The sequence below is a fragment of the Hippopotamus amphibius genome, chromosome 5, assembly GCF_030028045.1.
Source record: "Hippopotamus amphibius kiboko isolate mHipAmp2 chromosome 5, mHipAmp2.hap2, whole genome shotgun sequence".
In the NCBI taxonomy this organism is placed as follows: domain Eukaryota; kingdom Metazoa; phylum Chordata; class Mammalia; order Artiodactyla; family Hippopotamidae; genus Hippopotamus; species Hippopotamus amphibius.
Genome location: NC_080190.1, coordinates 142,130,829 through 142,153,925, shown reverse-complemented (window position 1 = coordinate 142,153,925; position 23,097 = coordinate 142,130,829). Strand labels below are relative to the sequence as shown.

The following is a 23,097-nucleotide window of genomic DNA, read 5'->3' as shown; positions in this document are numbered from 1 at the left end:
CCAACCAGCTGTCCCAGCTCATGTTCCACATCTGAAAGCTGTCATCCTGCTACCAATTCCCCATACTCACATATGCATTTCAAAAACATGACTCTATGACTCCCTCCCTTGTGAAAACCACACACAAGCCATTGTCTATCCCTCGAATGTTTATCCCTTCCTTTCTCAAAAATCAGCCCCCCTGGAATTCTGATGGAAAAGCACATTGTCACCTTGTTAAATCTTCTGCTTAGTTAAATCTTTGTGGTCTTCCATAAAGAAAAGCATAATATGTGTCAACAGAGATATTTTCTTCCTATTTGAGCTCTTATTTTTCCTTCTCACTGGACAAACAGGATTCCTCTAGAAGTGCTATTGTACTCAAACTGGTCTATTAGCATCCCTCTTAGCAAGTATATGAGAAAACACATGAGCATCAGGATTTAATTCTTGTCTCATATATTCTCTGCTTCCTGGGAAATACTGTTACTAAACATCCTCTGTTCCCCCCAGCCTTACTGAGATATCATTGACATATACGTAAGTTTAAGGTGTACAACGTGACGACTTGATATACGAATATGTTGTGAAATGAATACCACGAAAAGATAAGTTAACAGCTATATTCCCTCATATAATTACCATTGTTTTGTGTGTGATGATAATATTTAAGATCTACTCTCTTAACAACTTTAAAGTATATAATACAGAATTGTTAATTATAATCACCATGCTGAACATGAGATAACCAGAACTTATTCATCTTACAGCTAGAAGTTTGTACCATTGCATCAGCATCTCCCCATTTCCCCTACTCCCAGCCCCTGGCAACCATCATTCTACTCTCTATTTCCATGAGTTAAGCTTTTTTATTTTTTTTTTAAGATTCCATATGTAAGTGAGAATATATACTACTTCTCTGTGTCAGACTTATTTCACTTAGCATAATGCCCTCATGGTCCATGTTGTCTCAAAAGGCAGGATTTCCTTCTTTTTATAGTTGAAATATATATATACATATACACATATATATATTTATATATTCCACATTTTCTTTATCCATTCATTTATTAATGGATACTTAAGTTGTTTCCATATCTAAGTTGTGAAAAATGCTGCAGTGAACATGATTTGCAGATATCTCTTCAAGATAATAGTTTCATTTCCTTTGGAGTTATATCCAGAAGTAGAATTGTTGAATAACATAATAGTTCTATTTTTAATTTCTTGAGGAAACTCCATCCCATTTCCACAATGGTTTCACCAATTTACATTTCCATCAACAGTGCACAAGGATTCCCTTTTCTCCACATCTTCACCAACTCATGTTATCACTTGTCTTTTTGATGATAGCCATTCTGGCAAATATAAGGTGGTATCTCATTATGGTTTTGATTTGCAGTTTCTTGATGATTAGAAATGTTATGCATCTTTTCATGTACCTGTCGGCCATTTGTATATCTTCTTTGGAAGAATGTTTATTCAAGTCCTCTGCCCATTTTAATTGGATTTTTATTCTTGCTGCTGAATTGAGTCTGTTATATATATTTTTTCTTTTCTTTTCTTTTTTGGTTGTATATTTTCGATGTTACCCCTTATCAGACAGATGGTATGCAAATATTTTTCCCATTCTATAGGTTACCTTTTCATTTTGCTAATTGTTTCTTTTACTGATCAGAAGCTTTTTTAGTTTGATGGAGTCCCATTTGTTTATTTTGCTTTTGTTGCTTGTGCTTTTGTTGTCATTCAAAAAATTGTTGCCAACACCAGTGTCAAAGAACTTTCATGCTATGTTTTTTTCTAGTAGTTTTACAGCTTTGGGTCTTACATTTAAGTCTTAAATCCATTTTCAGTTGAACTTTGTGTATGGTGTGATACAGGGGTCCAATTTTATTATTTTGTGTGTGATTATTCAGTTTCCTGAACACCATTTATTGAAGAGACCATCTTTTCCCCATGGAGTATTCTTTGCTCCCTTGTCAAATATTAATTGACCCTATATGTGTGGATTTATTTCTGGGCTTTTGGTTCTGTTCCATTGGTTTATGTGTCTATTTTTATCCCTGTACCACACTGTTTTGATTACTATAGCTTTGTAAAATGGTTAAAAATCAGGACTTGTGATGCTTCCAGCTTTGTTCTTTGTTCACAGGATTGCTTTGGGTATTCAGAGTTTTTTGAGGTTACATATGAATTTTAGAATGACTTTTTCTTTTTCAGTAAAAAATACCCTTGGAATCTTGATAGGGATTGTATTGCATCTATGGATGGTTTTGGTTAGCATGGACATTTTAACATATTAATTTTTTCCAGTTCATGAACACACGGTACCTTTCCATTTATGTGTTTTCTTCAATATCTTTCATCAATGTCTTTTTTCAATAGAATGAAGTTTATTTATCATATATACAAGTCATGTCTGACAACTGAGAAAATGCTATTTACACAAAACATCACAGATTAAAAATACATAGTATTTGTATTTTAATAAAATAATAGGATTCCAAGATACAAAAAAGGAAGTCTGATTCTAGGTTTTCATTATAATGTTATTTGCTCTGCTACAAAGAACTATAGTGGTGGTAAACTTTGGAACTATATGTTTCTCAAGAGTCAAATATTACTGAATTTCATATACATGGTTTGCATCTATAGAGGAAGAGACAACCTCTTTAGCATGTGTATCAGTTTCTGAGTCTTCTACTTCAGAATCCTCACCAGTTTCCTCTTCAGAATCAAATCCTGACCATCCAGTGATTCAAAGTTATCCAGACATTCATCATTCAGTCTCCCTATTATCTCTGCCATATACTATACATGTTCTGCTCCTTTTGCCAATTCTTTATTCTCCTTCTTCAGGCAGGCAATTTCATTATCCTTTTGTTCAATTTCTTTATGAAGTTTCTCATTTTCCTTAAGTGCTTCATAGAGCACTTGTTTTTCTGCCACTTCTTTCCAATATTGAGAGGATGGATTTTCTGTAATCATAAGATCAGATGCTTCTTGGGTGACTCCTCCAAGATTTTTATTTTCACTATGTTCTGGGTCAGTAACAACTCCAGAGCTGGAAGTCTTTGATATTAACTGGTCATTCCAATGTTTCCACTTGGACAAGCCTTTAACCAACTCATTTTCTCTTCCAACTAGAGATCCAGCCTTAAAAGGCTGAATCATCTTTAGACTTCTTCTTGGAATAGGACTACTGTTTATATTCTCTTGGATTACTTCTTGTTTCTGCTTCATGCTGTGATTCATTATACACTGGATGGAAGCGCTCAATCCTTCTAGTGAACACAGGTAGTTGCAGCTGTGATGCCTTGCACAGGGTTCACAGCCAGCCGGTGTTCCTCCCCAAAGCCGCAGGAGTGCTGGTACGCACTGCTGTAAAAGACTAGAACCTCATCAATGTCTAATAGTTTTCAGTGTATAGATCTTTCACCTCCTTGGTCAAATTTATTCCTAATATTTTATTGTCTTTGATATGATTGTAAATGGGATTGTTTTATTTCTTTTTCATAGAATGTTACTGTATACAACTCTACTGATTTTTGTATGTTAATTTTGTATCCTGCAACTTTTCTGAATTTATTGATTAAACAGTTTTTTTGTTGAAATCTTTAGTATTTTCTATATATAAAGTCATGTCATCTGCACACAGAGTTATATTACTTCTTCCTTTCTGATTTGGATGACTTTCACTTTTTTTCTCTGCCTGATTTTCTGTGGCTAGGACTTCAGTACTATGCTGAATAGGGGTGGTGAGAGTGGACACCCTCATCTTGTTTCTGATCTTAGAAGAGAAGCTTTTATCCTTTTACTGTTGAGTATGATATTGGGCTTCTCATATATGACTTTTATTATATTGAAGTACATAATTTTATACCAACTTTTTTGAGAATTTTTATCATAAATGGATATTGAATTCTTTCAAATGCTTTTTCTGCATCTATTAAGATAATCATGATTTTTTTTCTTCCATTCTGTTAGTGTGGTGTATCAAATTTATTGATATTTTGAATGTTGTACCATCCTTGCATCCCAGGGATAAATTCAATTTAATCATGGCAGGTGATTCTTTTAATATTCTGTTTAATTCAATTTGCTAATATGTTGGTGACAATTTTCACATTTATATTCATCAGGGATATTAGCCTGTAATTTTCTTTTCTTGTAGTGCCCTTATATGGCTTTAGTATCATGGTAATTCTGCTTTTGTAAAACAAGTTTGGGAGAATTTCACTCCTCTTTGATTTTTTTGGAATAGTTGGAGAAGGACTGCACTATTTTTCTTTAAATGTGTGGTATAATTCATCAGTGAAACCATCTGGTTCTAGACATTTTTTTTTCCTTTGGAATTTTTTTTATTACTGATTCATTCTCCTTATTTATTATTGATCTGTACAGGCTAGCTATGATCAAAAAGTCTATAAATAACAAATGTTGGGAGGATGTGGAGAAAGGGGAATATTACTCAATCATAAAAAAGAATAAAATACTGCTGTTTGTAGCAATGTGAATGGACCTAGATAATATTATGTTTAGTGAAATAAGTCAGAGAAAGACAAATACTATATGACATTACTTTTATACAAAATCTAAAAAATTATATAAATGGAAGTGTATACAAAACAGAACAGACTCACAGATATAGAAAACAAACTTGTGGTTACCAAAGGGGAAAGGGAAGGGAGGAGGGATAAATTAGGTGTATGGGATTAACAGATACAAACTACCATATAAAAATGGATAAGTAACAAGGATTACTGTATAACAAGGAATTATACCCGTTATCTTTTAATAACTTTTAATGGAATATAATCTGCAAAAATACTGAGTCACTATGCTGTACACCTGAAACTAACACAATATTGTAAGTCATCTGTACTTCAATTATATAAAAAATGATTTTCTATTTCTTCATGATTCAGTCTTAGTGTTTGTATGTTTCTAGGAATCTGTCTATTTCTTCTAGGTTATCCAATGTGTAGTCCATAGAAGTCTCTTAGGATCCTTTATTTCTATGGTATCGTACAAGTTTTCCTCTTTCATTTCTGATTTTATTTAAATATTTTCTTTTTATGTCAATTTTGAAATAAAAAGCTCTTCAATAAATTCTTCCCAATTTTATTAAGCCAATTGCTTCTGGGTTTTGAATACATGGTAAAGTGGTCAATCCTATAGATATTAACTCACTGACTTACTATTTTTTGCTATAAAAGTAAATTCCTTGATCAGAAACTATATTGAGTGGAATACCATATTAATGGATAAGGCTATCATCATGCCCACAGATGACAGTGTTGGCAAAAATTTTGTTTGTAGAAAAGTGGTCTGTATTTACAGTGAAGTTCTATTCTGTAATGAGAAATAATTTCTGCAAACTCTGTGACAGACAGAACCCAATGCAATCAATTGGCCACCACTGGCCAGGTAGTCTTCCTAGGGAATAATATCTTACTGGAGATTTAACATTGGCCTGATATTGGTAAACTGGGTACTCACCTAATGTCATTACTAGCTAATCATTGGTGAGGGGAAGCCCATGCTATTGGACACAAAAATAGTATCCATCCTGTCATCATGATACTTTGTTGATGAGCCCAGTAAGTTATTGCTGCAGTAACTGGGGAGAAAGACTGTCTGATATATGTAGAGTGCTCCACAATGAGCTTTCACACGAGACATAATTATCCTCATTCTGTGTCTATTCCAAGAAATCCAATCACAAAATTTCCCCATACAGAGGGAACTCGATTTACCATGGTTAGACTTAAATGTTTTGACTTTATGCAAGTCAGCCACGCGATTGCAATGGTAAACAACTGATACACTTACAACCATTCTGTACCCATACAATCATTCTGTTTTTCACTTTCAGTACAGTATTTAGTGAATTGCATGAGATTTTCAGCACTTTATTAAACAATTGGCTTTATCCTATCTCTAAGCTAATGGAAGTTTTCTGAGCACATTTAAGGTAGGCTAGACTGAACTATGATGTTCAGTAGGTGAGATGTACTAAATGCATTTTTAACTTATTTTTAACCTATGATGGGTTTATCAGGACATAATCCCATCATCAGTCAAGGAAGATCTGTATTTCCTTATTACTTTACAACTGGATGAAACCATTAATGTGCAGATTATAATCAGGTTATGATCTGCTCTTGATAAGGCAGTGTGTGTATATGGGAGAGCCAGGGCTGAGGAATCTTTATCCTGTTTTTCCCGGGAAATCTACGCTGTTTTGTTAATTTTTTTGTGAGCTCTATATAAATGGTAAAATGGTGTTTTGATCACTGCTGATGCAACAGCAGCTATGTATTGATATAACAAAAAAGTGTATCACTATGTGAATAAAATAGTTGCCCCTCAGTACAAACTCAAGTACTGCTTTATCCAAAGGTTAAATTGGCAAACAATAACATACATTATTGCCTTAATTCAAAGTTAAAAGCAACAGTGAAAAATATGAATATGATCAAAATATGGTCACAGATGTCCATCCTGTCAATCATTCATTGACATGGGCAGTAACACAAGCACTGTTATTCCACATTGTAAAAGATTCTGACAAGTACAGAGTGGAGCACGATTAAAAAAATAGAAACATTTCATCAAGAGTCTATACTATTCTAGCAAATCCATTTTCATTATTTCAAGTAGCTTTGACAAGTAGAGTATGTCATCAGTACAGTCAGTATTTTAAAAGCCTCAACCTATTATTACTTATTATTTTGTAATATATCATGATTTCTAAAGTTGAAGATATTCAAATTTTATTAGAAGACTAACTTGCTCTGTCATTTAAAGTGAGCTTGAACACACACTTCAACTAGCATCACATGGTAAAAGCATAATAACATGTTCCAGACTTTCATTTAATCTCTTCGAAATGCTGGGATAACCTAGGTTTGATATTCTAGTGCTTGCTTGCCTAAGAGTTTGACTCTTTTCCAACACAATTCTTTCTTTCTTAATTTAAAACAGAAATTGTTAATATACTATTGATCATATTCAAAACTCCATCCAAACATTTCAACTGAAAAAAAGAAATTATTTCAAGACGTTAATGCAATGAAAGAATGTGCGAAGACCAAAATAAATATTATCTGAATGAATAAAGGAACAGGAATTTTCTGCTAATACTGCCTTATTCCACCATACAGCTTTTGAGAATGACATGTAGTGAGGTGGCAAATTTACTCACATTACTACTCAGATATGCAAAGAAATTATATCTGTTTCTCTGTAAATGATCTATCTTCTTTAACTGCTCCCTTCCCACTGAATAGCAGAAGGAAAAATAAACTTTCTAAGTGGTGATGTCTTAGTCTTTTCCAGTTCAAACAGAATTTTAAAGTTTTAAATAGTCTCTATTGGGTAATAACTCAGTGAGTTTGAAGTCTAGGTCCTTTTCAAACATCAGTCTCTACTGCCCCTTCAAATTCAGTCTGCATGTTCATCAGAGCTTCCGATCCTTCTACTTTTGGCAAGGAGAGTGGCTAATCGTGTGTTTCATCCTGCCATTATCTGTGAGCACCTCTGTCCTGTCATCTTTCTTCTTGGGGTGATACTGCCCAGCCTCCTTCCCTGGGTCTTAATAATAAGTAAGTACCAACAGAAACAGTCTACCAGTTGGGAAATATCCAAAAATGTTCCTGTTCCATATTCTTGAAAATTTAGCATCTGACAGAGCAGTGAAAGGAGTTCTTTCTGGTTTTATTATCAACCTAAAATTTCAGAAAAGCCAGGTAAGACTACTAAAGACTTGCTGCAATTCTTGACAATCTGTAATTGTTAGGTTTGGTTTTCCAATTTATAAGATGTAATGAGTTAGAAGAGAAACTGAGTCTCTGTAGAACATATTTCAGGTGGATCTGATTCATATTTTCTGAGCCTAAGATGGCTCTTGGAGGTGTCCTATCCAGCACAAACTTTGGTAAATAAGAAGGGGTCTTGCCTTTATGAATTTCTGGTCTCTTACTTATCCAGATAGCTGCTCAAGAGTACCTGGGCATGCTCTACAGTTATCAACATTTTAAAAAATTTTACATGAATGGCCTCAAAGTATTGGGCTATAAAAAAGGGCTTCTCAAACTTGAAGCTTTCATACAAAACTTTATAATCACTAGTCATATATACATAGCATCAATTTTCAGTAAATTAAAAACAAGATTAATCATGTTTTTATAATAAAATTAAAGACAATTTAAAGATAAATGAATAACTCACTGAGTTATACTTTCCCTCTGACAGGATCTGTGTGTGTGTGTGTATATATATATATATATATATATACACACACACACACACTCTTTTTTTATATTCTGTTCCATTATGGTTTATCACAGGACATTGAATATAGTTTCTTGTGCTATACAGTAGGACCTTGTTGTTTACCTATTCTGTATATATTAGTTTACACCTGATAACTCCAAATTCCCAATCCAACCCTCCCCCACACCTCCTCCCCCTTGGCAACCACAAGTCTGTTCTCTATGTCTGTGAGTCTGCTTCTGTTTCACAGATAGATTCATTTGTGTAATATTTTAGATTCCACATATAAATGATATCATATGGTATTTGTTTTTCTCTTTCTGACTTACTGAACTTAGTGTGATAATCTCTAAGTCCATCCATGTTGTTGAAAATAGCATTATTTCACTCTTTTTATGGCTGAGTAGTATTGCATCGTATATATGTACCACATCTTCTTTATCCATTCCTGTGTTGATGGACATTTAGGTGGTTTCCATGCTTTGGCTATTGTGAATAGTGCTGCTATGAACATTGGGGTGCATGTAACTTTTTGAATTATAGTTTTGTCCGCATATATGTCCTGGAGTGGGATTGCTGGATCATATGGCAACTCTATTTTTAGTCAAAACTATGTTTTGAAGCCTCCCTTGTAGCCAAATGTGACACCATTCTGACCAATGAAATGTCTGGTAGTGCTTCTGGGAAAGCTCTTTAAAAGAGAGGTCAAATCAATTTACATGTACTCTTTTAACTTTTTGTAATTCCTCCAACCTAACTGAAAGACTGCAGTCATCTTCTAAATGCCTATGAATTAAAGGCCAAGAGAACATCAAAGAACTTGACCCTGACATCTTGAGCAGGACAATACCGGTTCCAGGCAGTTTTCCTTTTTATTCCTGTTCTGTGAAAAAAAACAATAACAACAAAAAAACAACTCCCATTGTGTTTAAGCCACTGTTGTTTAGATGTCTCATTATATGCAGTCAAACGCAATCCCTAACTAATAGAGATTCTGTAAAAGATAGGTGAAGACATTTTGGACCCCTCCAAAATAGATTCATGGAAAGCTATCTTTTTAGCTTTGATTTCTGCAGGAGGATGTCCTAGCTCAGGCTACAGTAACGGAAATACCATAGACTGGGTGGCTTATAAACAACAGAAATTTCTCATAGTTCTGGAGGCTGGAAGTCCAAGATTAGGATGCCAGCATGGATGGATTCTGGTGAGAGCCCTCTTCTGGGTTGCAGACTGCCAAGTTCTCACTGTACCCTCACATGGCAAAGAGCTGAAAGAAGAAGTGACCTCTTTCTTGACTTACAAAGGCACTAATCCCATTCATGAGTGCTCCACCCTCATGGCTTGACCTAATCTCCGTCACCTCCAAAAGGTCACACTTTCTAATTCCATCACGTCAGGGGGTAGTGTTTCAATATATGAATTTTGGTGGGATACATACATGCAGTCCGTAACAGATGTGAGAAGACAGAGATTAAAGCAATTTAGAACTCAGTGGTCTCAAGCCAACACAGTGTTAAAATTTTTTAATAACCAGTATTTATCATGGTTGCCTGGATTGAATGGTGGGCTCAGTGAAGCTTGGATACTGAATTCCAGCTTTATTTTAGTTAAATGCTTATTAAAGGGGAGTTTCTTAAAGAAAGGCAGTAGAGGTACCTAGGTGAGGTACATACTGACACTGCTGCATGGCCAGATATAAGAGGCAAGGAAACAGTTAACCTGATGAGGATAAATTCCAATCTATTTAAATACTGGCCTAGCTCTGTTAGCAGCATAGAGCACAGAGAACTTAGTGTTCTCCCCATTTCTTTTCTATGAGCCAATGCCTGCAGGATAGAGAGACCTAATATAGAAAACAGATGCTGTTTTTTGTCTACTGTCCTGAATCTGTACCATCTAGATCTCTCAGACTGAGAGCTGAGAATTTTGAGTTTAATGGTGATTTTAAAAGTTAAAAAAAAAAGAGGGTTAGAATGCAATTCCAAGCCAGAGGTACCATTTTCTTTCTCCATAAATGAGATGAGGTGATGTTTAGAGTGAACAGTATAAAATAAATCAAAATATTCACTGAACTTTAAGGAAAAGGTGGTCTAGAAAAGTTCCATTGTCTCAATTCAAGGCCTTCTGAGAACACATTAAAGAATTTCAAATAAATGGTATAATTTCAAAGTCCTAGAATCTAGAGAATCCACCAGAAATCAGGCAAAAATAACAGTGTGTATACAGGTATATACACACACAAACACACACAAAATTGTTTTTCTATAAACCAAATTCATATTCCTGAGGTTAATTCTAAGGGCATGAGAAGTTTTGGGGTCAAAGTTCCAAAAAGTAGAAATTATCAAATACATATGCAAATAAGAACACATTAAAGAAATGCCTTCATGTGCCTAAAGGTAAGAGCTGATTTTTGTAAGAGTGCAAATATCAGGCCAGAGTACCCATTACAAATAAAGATAAATACTGAAAGGATTTCTGCTTTCATCATTTGGCCTCACAGTGATAGAATATTGAACACTTTTCAAAGATTAAGTGGTTGCTATACGCAATTTACAAAGGAATATTCCCAGATTTCTAAGACTCTCAATGACCAGTGTTAGGTTAGGAGCTGGGCACTGCAAGCAAAGTGGAGAAAGCTCACAGGATAATAAGAATTCAATGTTCCACCAACCCCATCCCCTTTAGCTTCTTGAGATGTATAGAAAGATATGGGGGAAGGCCTTTAATCTGTTGCTGCTTTGGTAGATTATGTAACTCCTGCCTATCCTTGGCTGATTTTAGCTTTTCATTATCTACAAGACTGCCATCTTTGGCTGCCTACTAGCAGTAGTCTGTCAAAACAAGGAGATAGCGCAAAGTGATATCTGTTGCTAGCTAGAGTCTGTCTAGGGGCACCTAGTAGTCTATCCACAAAATAGATCTCCTGGCCCTAAAATAGGTAAGCACTGATAAGTTTGAGGACTATGCATATGAGTGTTTTTTAGAAGTGTGTATTGACAACAATCAGTTTACTATGTACTCAAAACAGATAACATAGGAAAAGCTTGGGTGGCCATAATAGCTCACAAAGATTTTGGCATTAATTACTGATAAAGTGCAGCAACAGAGATGTAGATGTACTTTTCTTCTGGCCCCTTCCCAAAGTCACTGATGTTATCTCCAGGGATCCAGTCATAGTCATTCGGGAAATCTCAAGAGGATAGTGTCTACTCCAAGGGAGGGATGGATGAGAGCTTTGAGATGTCTCCCAAGTTGAGCCTGTTATAGCTGTCAATTGTGTTACCATGTGCAATTTGTCACTTTCTCAGTCAGGAGTAGAAGTGTAGCAAGTGAAGTACCATGTCCTTACTATGGGCTGAAGGAAGTCTCAAAAAGAAAGAAACAAATGCTCTGGTCTGAAATTATCAAAGTTTTCCCAAAGGGCATCCACATGTTGCTATAAAAACAGAATAACACACATAATGAATTGGGGTTGCTGAACTGTAGGTTACCGTGTTCTGAATAAGGTCAGCAGAAACAATTAGTGTTGCCCCCATGAGAGCATTGCAGGATGACGCTGAGTATATTGGCAGGGAAAGGAGTTTAGAAGGAATCCAGGAAATGATTTTTTTTCCTCCAGTATGAAGAGGGCATGAATTCCAAATTGTAAGACTCTTCAATGTGTTATGAACACATTATGATTTAGAGGTTCTGTACATCAGTATAAGTGCCATAAATAAGCTGAGAGAATCCACTAGGTTAAAAAAGGCAGCACCCTATAAAGTGTATTAGAAAGATCTCGGGAGGCAGATCAGTGCCTAGCCAGTACTTATCAAACTTCAGTGGGCATCAGAATCACCTGGAAACTTGTTAAAACAAATTTCTGGGCAGCACCCTGAGAAGTTCTGTTTCAGTGGTCAGGGAGGGATCTTCAGAACTTCTATATTTAACAAGTTCACAGGTGATGTAGCTGCTGACACTCCATGAACTACAACTTGGTAACCACTGTTCTAGATTCTTGCACTGCTAGTTAGCTGAATGGCCTCAGATATGTTGTACAAATCTTCTGTACTTCAGGTTCCTTGCTGTTGTTTTTCTTTTAAGAAGAAAATAAACACATCAATAAAATCTATTCAACCTTACAAGTTTTATGTATTATACAACTACATTCACTGTGGAAAACTTATTGGTAAAAGTATGGGAAATGACACTTGATGAGCTCTGAGCAAGGTCCTGGCACAGATTTCATCGTCACAGCCACTGTCAAGTTGAGTACTCTTTTACAATGTGTGTATAGAAAGTGTAACGTAAACAACATTCAAACTCAGCCTATTTGATCTTAAGGCACGTGTTTTCTTCCACTATACTACTTTATTTCCTGGATTTAGAATACTATTCTTTGAATGTGTATCTGTATTTTTAATCAGCCTTCTCAAAATGAGTACTTTAGAAGTCACTTACACCACTGATTCTTTCTTTTATTAGAAAGAAGTGCTTATATTTACAAAAAAGTAACTTGAGTACTTATAGCTGCACCAAATGGAGTAGCCCCATTCTTCCCATGTCCTCACTCTTTCACATAAAAAGCCCTAGAGATATGACAACAAACAAGAAGGGGAGTCTCTGAAAGGGAGAAAGAAGAAAGGCTGCCTAAGGACCTTGAGTTCAGAGTTGAGAAGTGACATGGTGATGAGTTTCATGGGTCTCCATATATTCTGGACAAGGTGCTGCAGTATCCCCCAATCTTAATCTCCAACAATTCCAGACAAGAAAAGCTCCAAGAACAGAGGCCAATACCAAGATTATCCAGATGTTGGAATTATCTAAGGATTTTTAAAACAGCTATAATAAAAATGCTTCAATGAGAAATTATAAATTCTCTAAATAAGTAAAAAAATAGAAAATCTGAATAATAGAACTTATAAAAAAAGAACCAAATGGAAATTATAGAACAGAAAAATATAAAAGCAGAAAAAAAAAAAACAATGGCTCATTGTCTTAATTCAATAGTAGAATGGAGAATGGACACAGGATAGTAATTCAATAGTAGAATGGACACAGGACAGAATCACTGAACTTGAGAACAGAACAATAAATTCACCCAATCTGAAGAACAGAAAGTACACTGGACATAGAGTTTCAGGTACCTGTGGTAAAAGAGCAAAATAGCTAACATTTGTATAATTGTAATCCTAGAAGGAAGCAACAGAATGGGATTGAAAAATATTCAAAGAAGTAGTGGGATTGCAAAATACTCAGAGAAGTAATGGCTGAAAGTTTTCCAAATTTGGTGAAAGATACAAATCTACAGATACAAGTTGCTAAGCAAACCCCAAATATGTTAGACACAAAAAATCCATGCCAATACATATCATAATTAAAGTTAGGAACACTAAGGACAAACAAAATTATGAAATTAGCCAGTGAGAAACAATGCAGTACTTATGGGACAACACTGATTTATTATCTGATACCATGGAGTCCAGAAAGAGGAAGTGGCACAACATTCTTGAAATACTGAAGGAAAAGAACCGCCAACTCTAAATTCTATATATGGTAAAAATATTCTTCAGAAATGAAAGAGAAGTAAAGTTAAAAAAAATGACATAATTTGTTCTCTTAAAAAACTGTCCTTAAGAGATGGCTAAAGGAAGTTCTCTAAACAAAAAAGGAATGATAACAAAAGGTCTAGAACTTCAAAAAGGAAAGGAGAACATCAGAATAAGTAAAAATAGAGGTAAACAGACTACCCAAATTTTTTCCTTTTTCATTATGATTTATTACAGGATACTGAATATAGTTCCCTGTGCTATAGAGTAGGACCTTGTTGTTTATTCATCCTATATATACCAGTTTGCAACTGCTAACCCCAAACTCCTAATCCAACCCTCCCCCACAGCAACCACAAGTTCTGTTCTTTATATCTGTGAGTCTGTTTCTGTTTCATAGATAAGTTCATTTGTGTCATATTTTAGATTCCATAAATAAGTGCTATCATATGGTATTTGTGTTTGACTCACTTTGCTTAGTATAGTAATCTCTAGGTCCATCCATGTAACTGCAAATGGCATTATTTCATTCTTTTTATGGATGAGTAATATTCCATTATATATATAATATATATATCAATAAAAAAATTTTTTTAAAGATAAGGGCAAACATCAGTGGAATTGAAACAGGAAAACAACAGAGAAAATCAGGGGACTTCCCTGGCAGTCCAGAGTTTAAGACTCCATGTTTCCACTGCAGGGGGCCAGGATTTGATCACTGGTCAGGGAACTAAGATCCCACATGCTGCATGGCTGAAAAAAAAGCAATGAAATTGATAAACCTTTAGGAAGACTAACAAAGATTAAAAAGAGAGAAGACACAAATTACTAATAACAGGAATGAAACAGGAGGTATTACTACAGGTCCTGAAGCCATTAGAAGAACAATGGAATACTACAAACAACTTTACTTCATAAGTTTGACAATTTAGAAGAAATGAACCAATTCCATAAAAACCACTAACTACCAAAATTCAAGTAAGATGAAATAGATAACTTAAACAGACCTATAACAATTAAAGAAGTAATATTTATAATCTAAAAGCTCCTGAAAAAAAAAATCTCCAAATCTGGGTGGTTTCACTAGAGAATTTTACCTAATATTTAAAGGAGAATTAACACCAATTTTACACAATCTTTTCCAGAAAATGGAAGCGGAAACCCTTTCTAACTCATTTTATGAAGCCAGTAATATGCTAACACCAAAATTAGATAAAAATAGTAAAAAACCAAAATAAACAAAATTAGAAAAAGAAACTCACACCAACAAAACAAAACAAAACAAAACCCAAAAATCCCCTACAGACCAATATCTCTCACGAATTTAGACAGAAAAATCCTCAGTGAGATATTAGCAAATCACATCTGGCAATGTATAAAAAGAATTATTCATCATGACTGAGTGGGATTTATTCCAAATATGTAAGGCTATTTCAGCATTTGCAAATCAATCATATGATCATATCAATTGGCACAGAAAAAGTATTTGGCAAAAATTCAACAACCATTCATGAGGAAAAACTCTCAGCAAGCTAGGAATAGATGGGAACTTTTACAACATGATAAAAAGCATCTACATAAAACATAGTTAACACAGCTAGTAGTGGAAGACTGAATGCTTCCACTGAAAGATATGGAACAAAACAAGAATGTCCACTATCACCACTCTTATTCAATAAACTACTGGAAGTTCTAGTGACTCAGATAAGGCAAGAAAAAGAAAAAAATGATATACAAATTGGAAAGGAAGGAATGACATGATCTCTATTTGCAGATGTCATAATTGTCTACTTAGAAAATCCCAAAGAAACATAAGAACAACAAAAATAGAGCTAATAAGTGAGTTCACCAAGGTTGCAAGAGGGAAGAATAACAGACAAAAATCAATCACATCACTACACATTAAAAACGTACATTTGAAAACCAAAGTTAAAAGCATAATGTCATTTATAGAAATTTCCCCAAAATAAAATACTTAGGCATAAATTTAATAAAATACATACAAAATCTGTATGCTGAAAATTACAAAAGTACTGAATAAAACCCAAAAGAAGACCTAAATAGTGGATACATATACTATGTTCATAGATTGGAAGACTCAAATAGTAAAGATATGAATCCTCCCCAAATGTGCAGGTTCAATGCAATTCCTGTCAAAAACCCACTAAAAATTTGTAGATATAGATTAGCTTATTCTAAAATTTATATAGAAAGGCACAACCCTAGAATAACTAAAATAACCTTGAAAACAAGTGGGAAGATTAATTTTATTCAATATTAAAGCCTACTACTTAGCAACAGTAATCAAGACAATGTGGTATTGGGAGAGGGACAGACATATAGATCTATGCAGTGGAACAGATTAGCAAACCCTAAGTACATGCACACAAACATACACAAATGATTTTTGATAAAGAGGCAAAAGAACAAATTCAATGGAGGAAGGTTAGCCTTTACAACAAATGACACTGAAATAATTGAGTGTGCATAGGGGAAAAAACAGCCTTGATCTAAGCTTCATAATGGATGAAGCTTATAAAAATTAACTGAAAATGGATCATGGACATACTGTAAAACCATAATACTTTTATTTTTTTATTTTTTATTTTTTTTTAAATTTATTTATTTATTTTTTGGGGGGGTACACCAGGTTCAATCATCCGTTTTTATACACATATCCCCATCTTCCCTCCCTTCCTTGACGCCCCCCCCAAGCCCCCCCCACCCTCCCCACCCCAGTCCTCAAAGGCATCTTCCATCCTCGAGTTGGACTCCCTTTGTTATACAACAACTTCCCACTGACTATTTTACAGTTGGTAGTATATATATGTCTGTGTTACTCTCTCGCTTCATCTCAGTTTCCCCTTCACCCCCCGTCCCCTCCCATACCTCGAGTTCTCCAGTCCATTCTCTGCATCTGCATCCTTGTTCTGGTCACTGAGTCCAACAGTACCATTTTTAGATTCCGTATATGTGAGTTAGCATACAATATTTGTCCTTCTCTTTCTGACTTACTTCACTCTGTATGACAGATTGTAGTTCTATCCACCTCATTACATATAGCTCCATCTCATCCATTTTTATAGCTGAGTAATATTCCATTGTATATATATGCCACATCTTCTGTATCCATTCATTTGTTGATGGGCATTTAGGTTGCTTCCATGTCCTGGCTATTGTAAAGAGTGCTGCAATAAACATTATGGTACAAGTTTCTTTTGGGATTATGGTTTTCTTTGGGTATATGCCCAGGAGTGCGATGACTGGATCATATGGTAGTTCTATTTGTAGTTTTTTAAGGAACCTCCAAATTGTTTTCCATAGTGGCTGTACCAATTTACAGTCCCACCAACAGTGCAGGAGAGTTCCTCTTTCTCCACACCCTCTCCAACATTTGTTGTTTCCAGACTTTGTGATGATGGCCATTCTGACTGGTGTGAGGTGATACCTCATTGTGGCTTTGACTTGCATTTCTCTGATGATGAGTGATGTGGAGCATCTTTTCATGTGTTTGTTGGCCATCTGTATGTCTTCTTTGGAGAAATGTCTATTTAGGTCTTCTGCCCATTTGTGGATTGGGTTATTTGCTTTTTTGGTATTAAGCTTCATGAGCTGCTTGTATATTTTGGAGGTTAATCCTTTGTCCGTTGTTTCATAGGCAATTATTTTTTCCCACTCTGAGGGTTGCCTTTTAGTCTTGTTTATGGTTTCTTTTGCTGTGCAAAAGCTTTTAAGTTTCATGAGGTCCCATTCATTTATTCTTGATTTTATTTCCATGATTCTAGGAGGTGGGTCAAAAAGGATGGCGCTTTGATGGATGTCATATAGTGTTCTGCCTATGTTTTCCTCTAGGAGTTTGATAGTGTCTGGCCTTACATGCAGGTCTTTAATCCATTTGGAGTTTACTTTTGTGTATGGTGTTAGGAAGTGTTCTAATTTCATTCTTTTGCATGTTGCTGCCCAGTTCTCCCAGCACCACTTATGGAAGAGGCTGTCTTTTTTCCATTGTATATTCTTGCCTCCTTTGTCAAAGATAAGGTGCCCATATGTGTTTGGGCTTACTTCTGAGTTCTCTATTCTATTCCATTGATCTTCCTTTCTATTTTTGTGCCAGTACCATACTGTCTTGATCACTATGGCCTTGTAGTATAGTTTGAAGTCAGGAAGCCTGATTCCACCAACTCCATTTTTCCTTCTCAAGATTGCTTTGGCTATTCGGGGTCTTTTGCATTTCCATACAAATCGTAAGATTTCTTGCTCTAGTTCTGTGAAAAATGCCATTGGTAATTTGATCGGGATTGCATTGAATCTGTAAATTGCTTTGGGTAGTACAGACATTTTCACGATGTTGATTCTTCCAATCCAGGAACATGGTATGTCCCTCCATCTGTTTGTGTCGTCTTTGATTTCTTTCATCAATGTCTTAAAGTTTTCTGCATACAGATCTTTTGCCTCCTTAGGCAGGTTTATTCCTAGGTATTTTATTCTTTTGGTTGCAATGGTGAATGGGAGAGTTTCCTTAATTTCTCTTTCTGCTCTTCCGTTGTTAGTGTATATGAATGCAAGAGATTTCTGTGCATTAATTTTGTATCCTGCTACTTTACTAAACTCATCAATGAGTGCTAGCAGTTTTCTGGTAGAGTCTTTAGGGTTTTCTATATATAATATCATGTCATCTGCAAAGAGTGACAATTTGACTTCTTCTTTTCCAATTTGTATTCCTTTTATTTCTTTTTCTTCTCTGATTGCTGTGGCTAAAACTTCCAAAACTATGTTGAATAACAGTGGTGAGAGTGGACACCCTTGTCTTGTTCCTGTTTTTAGGGGGAATTCTTCCAGTTTTTCTCCATTGAGAACAATGTTGGCTTTTGGTTTTGCATATATGGCTTTTATTATGTTGAGGTAATTTCCTTCTATGCCCATTTTCTGGAGAGCTTTTATCATAAATGGATGTTGAACTTTGTCAAAAGCTTTTTCTGCATCTATTGAAATGATCATATGGTTTTTATCCTTCAATTTGTTGATATGATGTATCACATTGATTGATTTGCGTATATTGAAGAATCCTTGCATCCCAGGGATAAACCCCACTTGATCATGATGTATGATTTTTTTAATGCGCTGTTGCAGTCTGTTAGCTAGTATTTTGTTGAGGATTTTTGCATCTATATTCATCAGTGATATTGGTCTATAGTTTTCTTTTTTTGTGACATCTTTGCCTGGTTTTGGTATCAGGGTGATGGTAGCCTCGTAGAATGAGTTTGGGAGTGCTCCGCCTTCTGCAATATTTTGGAAGAGTTTGAGAAGGATAGGTGTTAACTCTTCTCGAAATGTTTGATAGAATTCGCCTGTGAACCCATCTGGTCCTGGGCTTTTGTGTGTTGGGAGATTTTTAATCACTGCCTCAATTTCCGTACTTGTGATTGGTCTGTTCATGGTTTCTATTTCTTCCTGGTTCAGTCTTGGAAGATTGTATTTTTCTAAGAATGTATCCATTTCTTCCAGGTTATCCAATTGATTGGCATATAGTTGCTTGTAGTAGTCTCTCATGATCTTTTGTATTTCTGAGGTGTCCGTTGTGACTTCTCCTTTTTCATTTCTAATTCTGTTGATTTGCATCTTCTCCCTTTTTTTCTTGATGAGTCTGGCTAATGGTTTATCAATTTTGTTAATCTTCTCAAAGAACCAGCTTTTAGTTTTATTTATTTTTCTTATGGTTTCTTTCCTTTCTTTTTCATTTATTTCTGCTCTGATCTTTATGATTTCTTTTCTTCTGCTCACTTTAGGGTTTCTTTGTTCTTCTTTCTCTAGTTGTTTTAGGTGTAAGGTTAGGTTGTTTATTCGATCATTTTCTTGTTTCTTAAGGTAGGACTGTATTGCTATAAACTTCCCTCTTAGAACTGCTTTTGCTGCGTCCCATAGGTTTTGGGTTGTTGTGTTTTCGTTGTCATTTGTTTCTAGATATTTTTTGATTTCCTCTTTGATTTCTTTAGTGATTCCTTGGTTGTTTAAGAGTGAATTGTTTAGCCTCCATGTGTTTGTATTTTTTGCAGTTTTTTTCCTGTAATTGATATCTAGTCTCATGGCGTTGTGGTCTGAGAAGATGCTTGATATGATTTCAATTTTCTTGAATTTGCTGAGGTTTGATTTGTGACCCAAGATGTGATCTATCCTGGAAAATGTTCCGTGTGCACTTGAGAAGAAAGTGTAGTCTGTCGTTTTTGGATGGAATGTCCTATAAATATCCATTAAGTCGAGATGGTCTAATGTGTCATTTAAAGCTTGTGTGTCTTTATTGATTTTCTGTTTGGAGGATCTGTCCATTGATGTAAGTGGGGTGTTCAAGTCTCCCACTATTATTGTGTTCCTGTCGATGTCCCCTTTTATAGCTGTTAGCATTTGCCTTATGTATTGAGGTGCTCCTATATTGGGGGCATAGATATTTACCATTGTGATATGTTCTTCTTGGATGGATCCCTTGATCATTATGTAGTGTCCTTCCTTGTCTCTTTTAATAGTCTTTACTTTCAAGTCTAATTTGTCTGATATGAGTATTGCTACTCCAGCTTTCTTTTGACTTCCATTTGCATGGAATATCTTTTTCCATCCCTTTACTTTCAGTCTATATGTATCCCTTGGTCTGAAGTGGGTTTCTTGTAGGCAGCATATAGAAGGGTCTTGTTTTTGTATCCATTCAGCCAGTCTGTGTCTTTTGGTTGGAGCATTTAATCCATTTACATTTAAGGTGATTATTGACATGTGTGTTCCAATGACCATTTTCTTAATTGTTTTGAGTTTGTATTTGTAGGTGTTTTCCTTTTCTTGTGTTTCCTACTTAGAGAAGTTCCTTTAGCACTTGTTGTAAGGCTGGTTTGGTGGTGCTGAATTCTCTTAACTTTTGCTTGTCTGGAAAGCTTTTGATTTCTCCCTCAAATCTGAATGAGATTCTTGCTGGGTAGAGTATTCTTGGCTGTAGGTTTCTCTCTTTCAGGACTTTCAGGATATCCTGCCATTCCCTTCTGGCCTGCAGAGTTTCTGTGGAAAGGTCAGCTGTTATCCTGATGGGTTTTCCCTTATATGTTGTTTGTTGCTTTTCTCTTGCTGCTTTTAATATTTTTTCTTTGTGTTTAGTTGTCGTTAGTTTGATTAATATGTGTCTCGGTGTATTTCTCCTTGGGTTTATTCTGTATGGGACTCTCTGTGCTTCTTGGACTTGGTTAATTATTTCCTTTCCCCTGTTGGGGAAGTTTTCCACTATAACCTCTTCAAATATTTTCTCAGACCCTTTCTTGTTTTCTTCTTCTTCTGGGATGCCTATAATTCGAATGTTGGTACGCTTAATGTTATCAGTGAGGTCTCTGAGACTGTCTTCTAGTCTTTTTATTATTTTTTCTTTTTCCTGCTCTGTGGCAGTTATTTCCCCCATTCTATCTTCCAACTCACTTATTCGTTCTTCTGCCTCAGTCATTCTGCTGGTTATAGCATCTAGAGTATTTTTAATTTCAGTTATTTTGTTATCCATTGCTGTTTGTTTTTCTGAGTTCTTATGAACTGTTTCTTGTACTTTCTCTATTTTGTTATCGAGATTTTGTATCATTTTTACTATCATTACTCTAAATTCCTTTTCAGGCATTTTTCCTATTTCCTCCTCATTTATTTGGTCTTGTGGGTTTTTTTCTTGCTCCTTTGCCTGCATGGTGTTTCTTTGTTTCCTCATGGTTGTCCAAACTTTTGGGGTTGCTTGTCCTTGGGTTTTTTTGCGTTATTCGGTGACCAGCAGAGGTTCCTTTATTGTTCGTCTGTAAGCGTCGGTGTGTGGGGAGGGAGAGGGTACAACAGTGGCTCCTTCTCCTGGGAGGGAGTGAGCAGTGGCGCACTGATGTCTCAGTCAGGCTTGGAGGTGCCTGTTGCAGAGGGCGCCGGTGGCTCAGGCGTACACAGAAAGTCTTAGAGTTGGGCCTCTCTCGGGGGTTTTTTTCTTTTTTTTTTTTTTCTTTTTCTCTAGGCAGCCTCCCTGCTGCTGGCGTTGCTAGGGGTTTTAATCTAGCCCCACCCGAGTGCCTGAGGGTACTTGTTATCCCTGAGCGCCTTAGGTGGCCCGCAGGGCGTCTCTCCACTGCCTGTTGCAGAGGCGCGGAAAGAGAGAGAGAGGCTATGCGCGTGGCTCCTCCCAGCCGCCAGTGAGCCTGCAGCCTCCAGCCGCCATCATGGCCGGGCAGCTCTCAGGAACGGGCACTCCTCTCCGCGGGCCTCCTCCCTCCTGTCCTCTCGGTCGGTCACCCTACCGGCAACAATGTTTCCCACACTGAACCAGCTCTCCTGCTCCCACACTCCCGCTCCTGGACCCTCCGTTCAGCCGCGGATCGATGTCTTGGTCCGGGAACGCTGAGCTGCGCTGCGGACCCTCCGAATGTTTCTCACTCCCTCCCGTCTGCCACAGCTCCGCCGCTTCACCCTCTTTGAGCCCTCGTAGATGCCTCCCTACCGGCTATGTCGGGCTCCCCGCAGTCCCATCCGGTGTCCGAGGCCGTCTGCTGGTGTTCAGCTGGTTCTCTGTGAGAATTACTGCGTCCTTCCGTGCATTCCCAATGCATTTGTGGGGAGGGATGCACTCCACGTCTCTCTACTTCGCCGCCATCTTTTCCTCCTCCATAATACTTTTAGAAAACAAATAGGAGAAAAGCTTAGTGATCTAGGGCTAGGCAGTAAAATCTTGGTTGACTTGATATGAAAAGCACAGTCTCTCTAAAAGGAAGACTTAATAAATTGGATCTCTTCAAAATTTAAAAGTTTGCCTTGTGCAAACTCTGCTAAGAGGATGAAAAGACATTATAGACTTGGAGAAAATTTTGCAAACCTCATATCCAAAAAGAATCTTATATCTAAAATATGTAAAAAATTCTAAAAACTCAATATTAAAAAAAAAACTAGAAAATTGACAAACTACATGAACAGACATTCAGCTGATGCAAATAAGCACAGGAAAAGATATTCAATATCCTCAGCTATTAGGTAAATACAAATTAAAACCACAATGAGATATTGCCACACACATAAGAATGAATAAAATAAAATATTATTATAATAGTACCACCAAGTAAATGCCAGCAATGATATGAAGAAACTAGATCAAACAGCTATTGTTGGTGGGAATGCAAAAAGGCGCCAGAAGAACTACTGTGAAGGGAACAGTTTAAATGCCCAAGATCTGTACCTTGCCATTCAACATCTCAGTTTTGAGATGAGTACTGCCTCATCTCCATCACATAACCTCATTAACTCACATTTATTTGAGCACCAACTAAAG

At 36.2% G+C, this 23,097-nt stretch overlaps 1 protein-coding gene across 1 annotated transcript; it reads right to left on the bottom strand.

Moving 5' to 3' along the window:
- Positions 1–2,790: 2,790 nt before the first annotated feature.
- LOC130854493 (geminin-like) lies at positions 2,791–3,234 on the bottom strand. Its single transcript, XM_057737374.1, has one exon. It carries the CDS (start codon positions 3,232–3,234, stop codon positions 2,791–2,793), a length of 444 nt encoding a protein of 147 aa, XP_057593357.1.
- Positions 3,235–23,097: the final 19,863 nt, after the last annotated feature.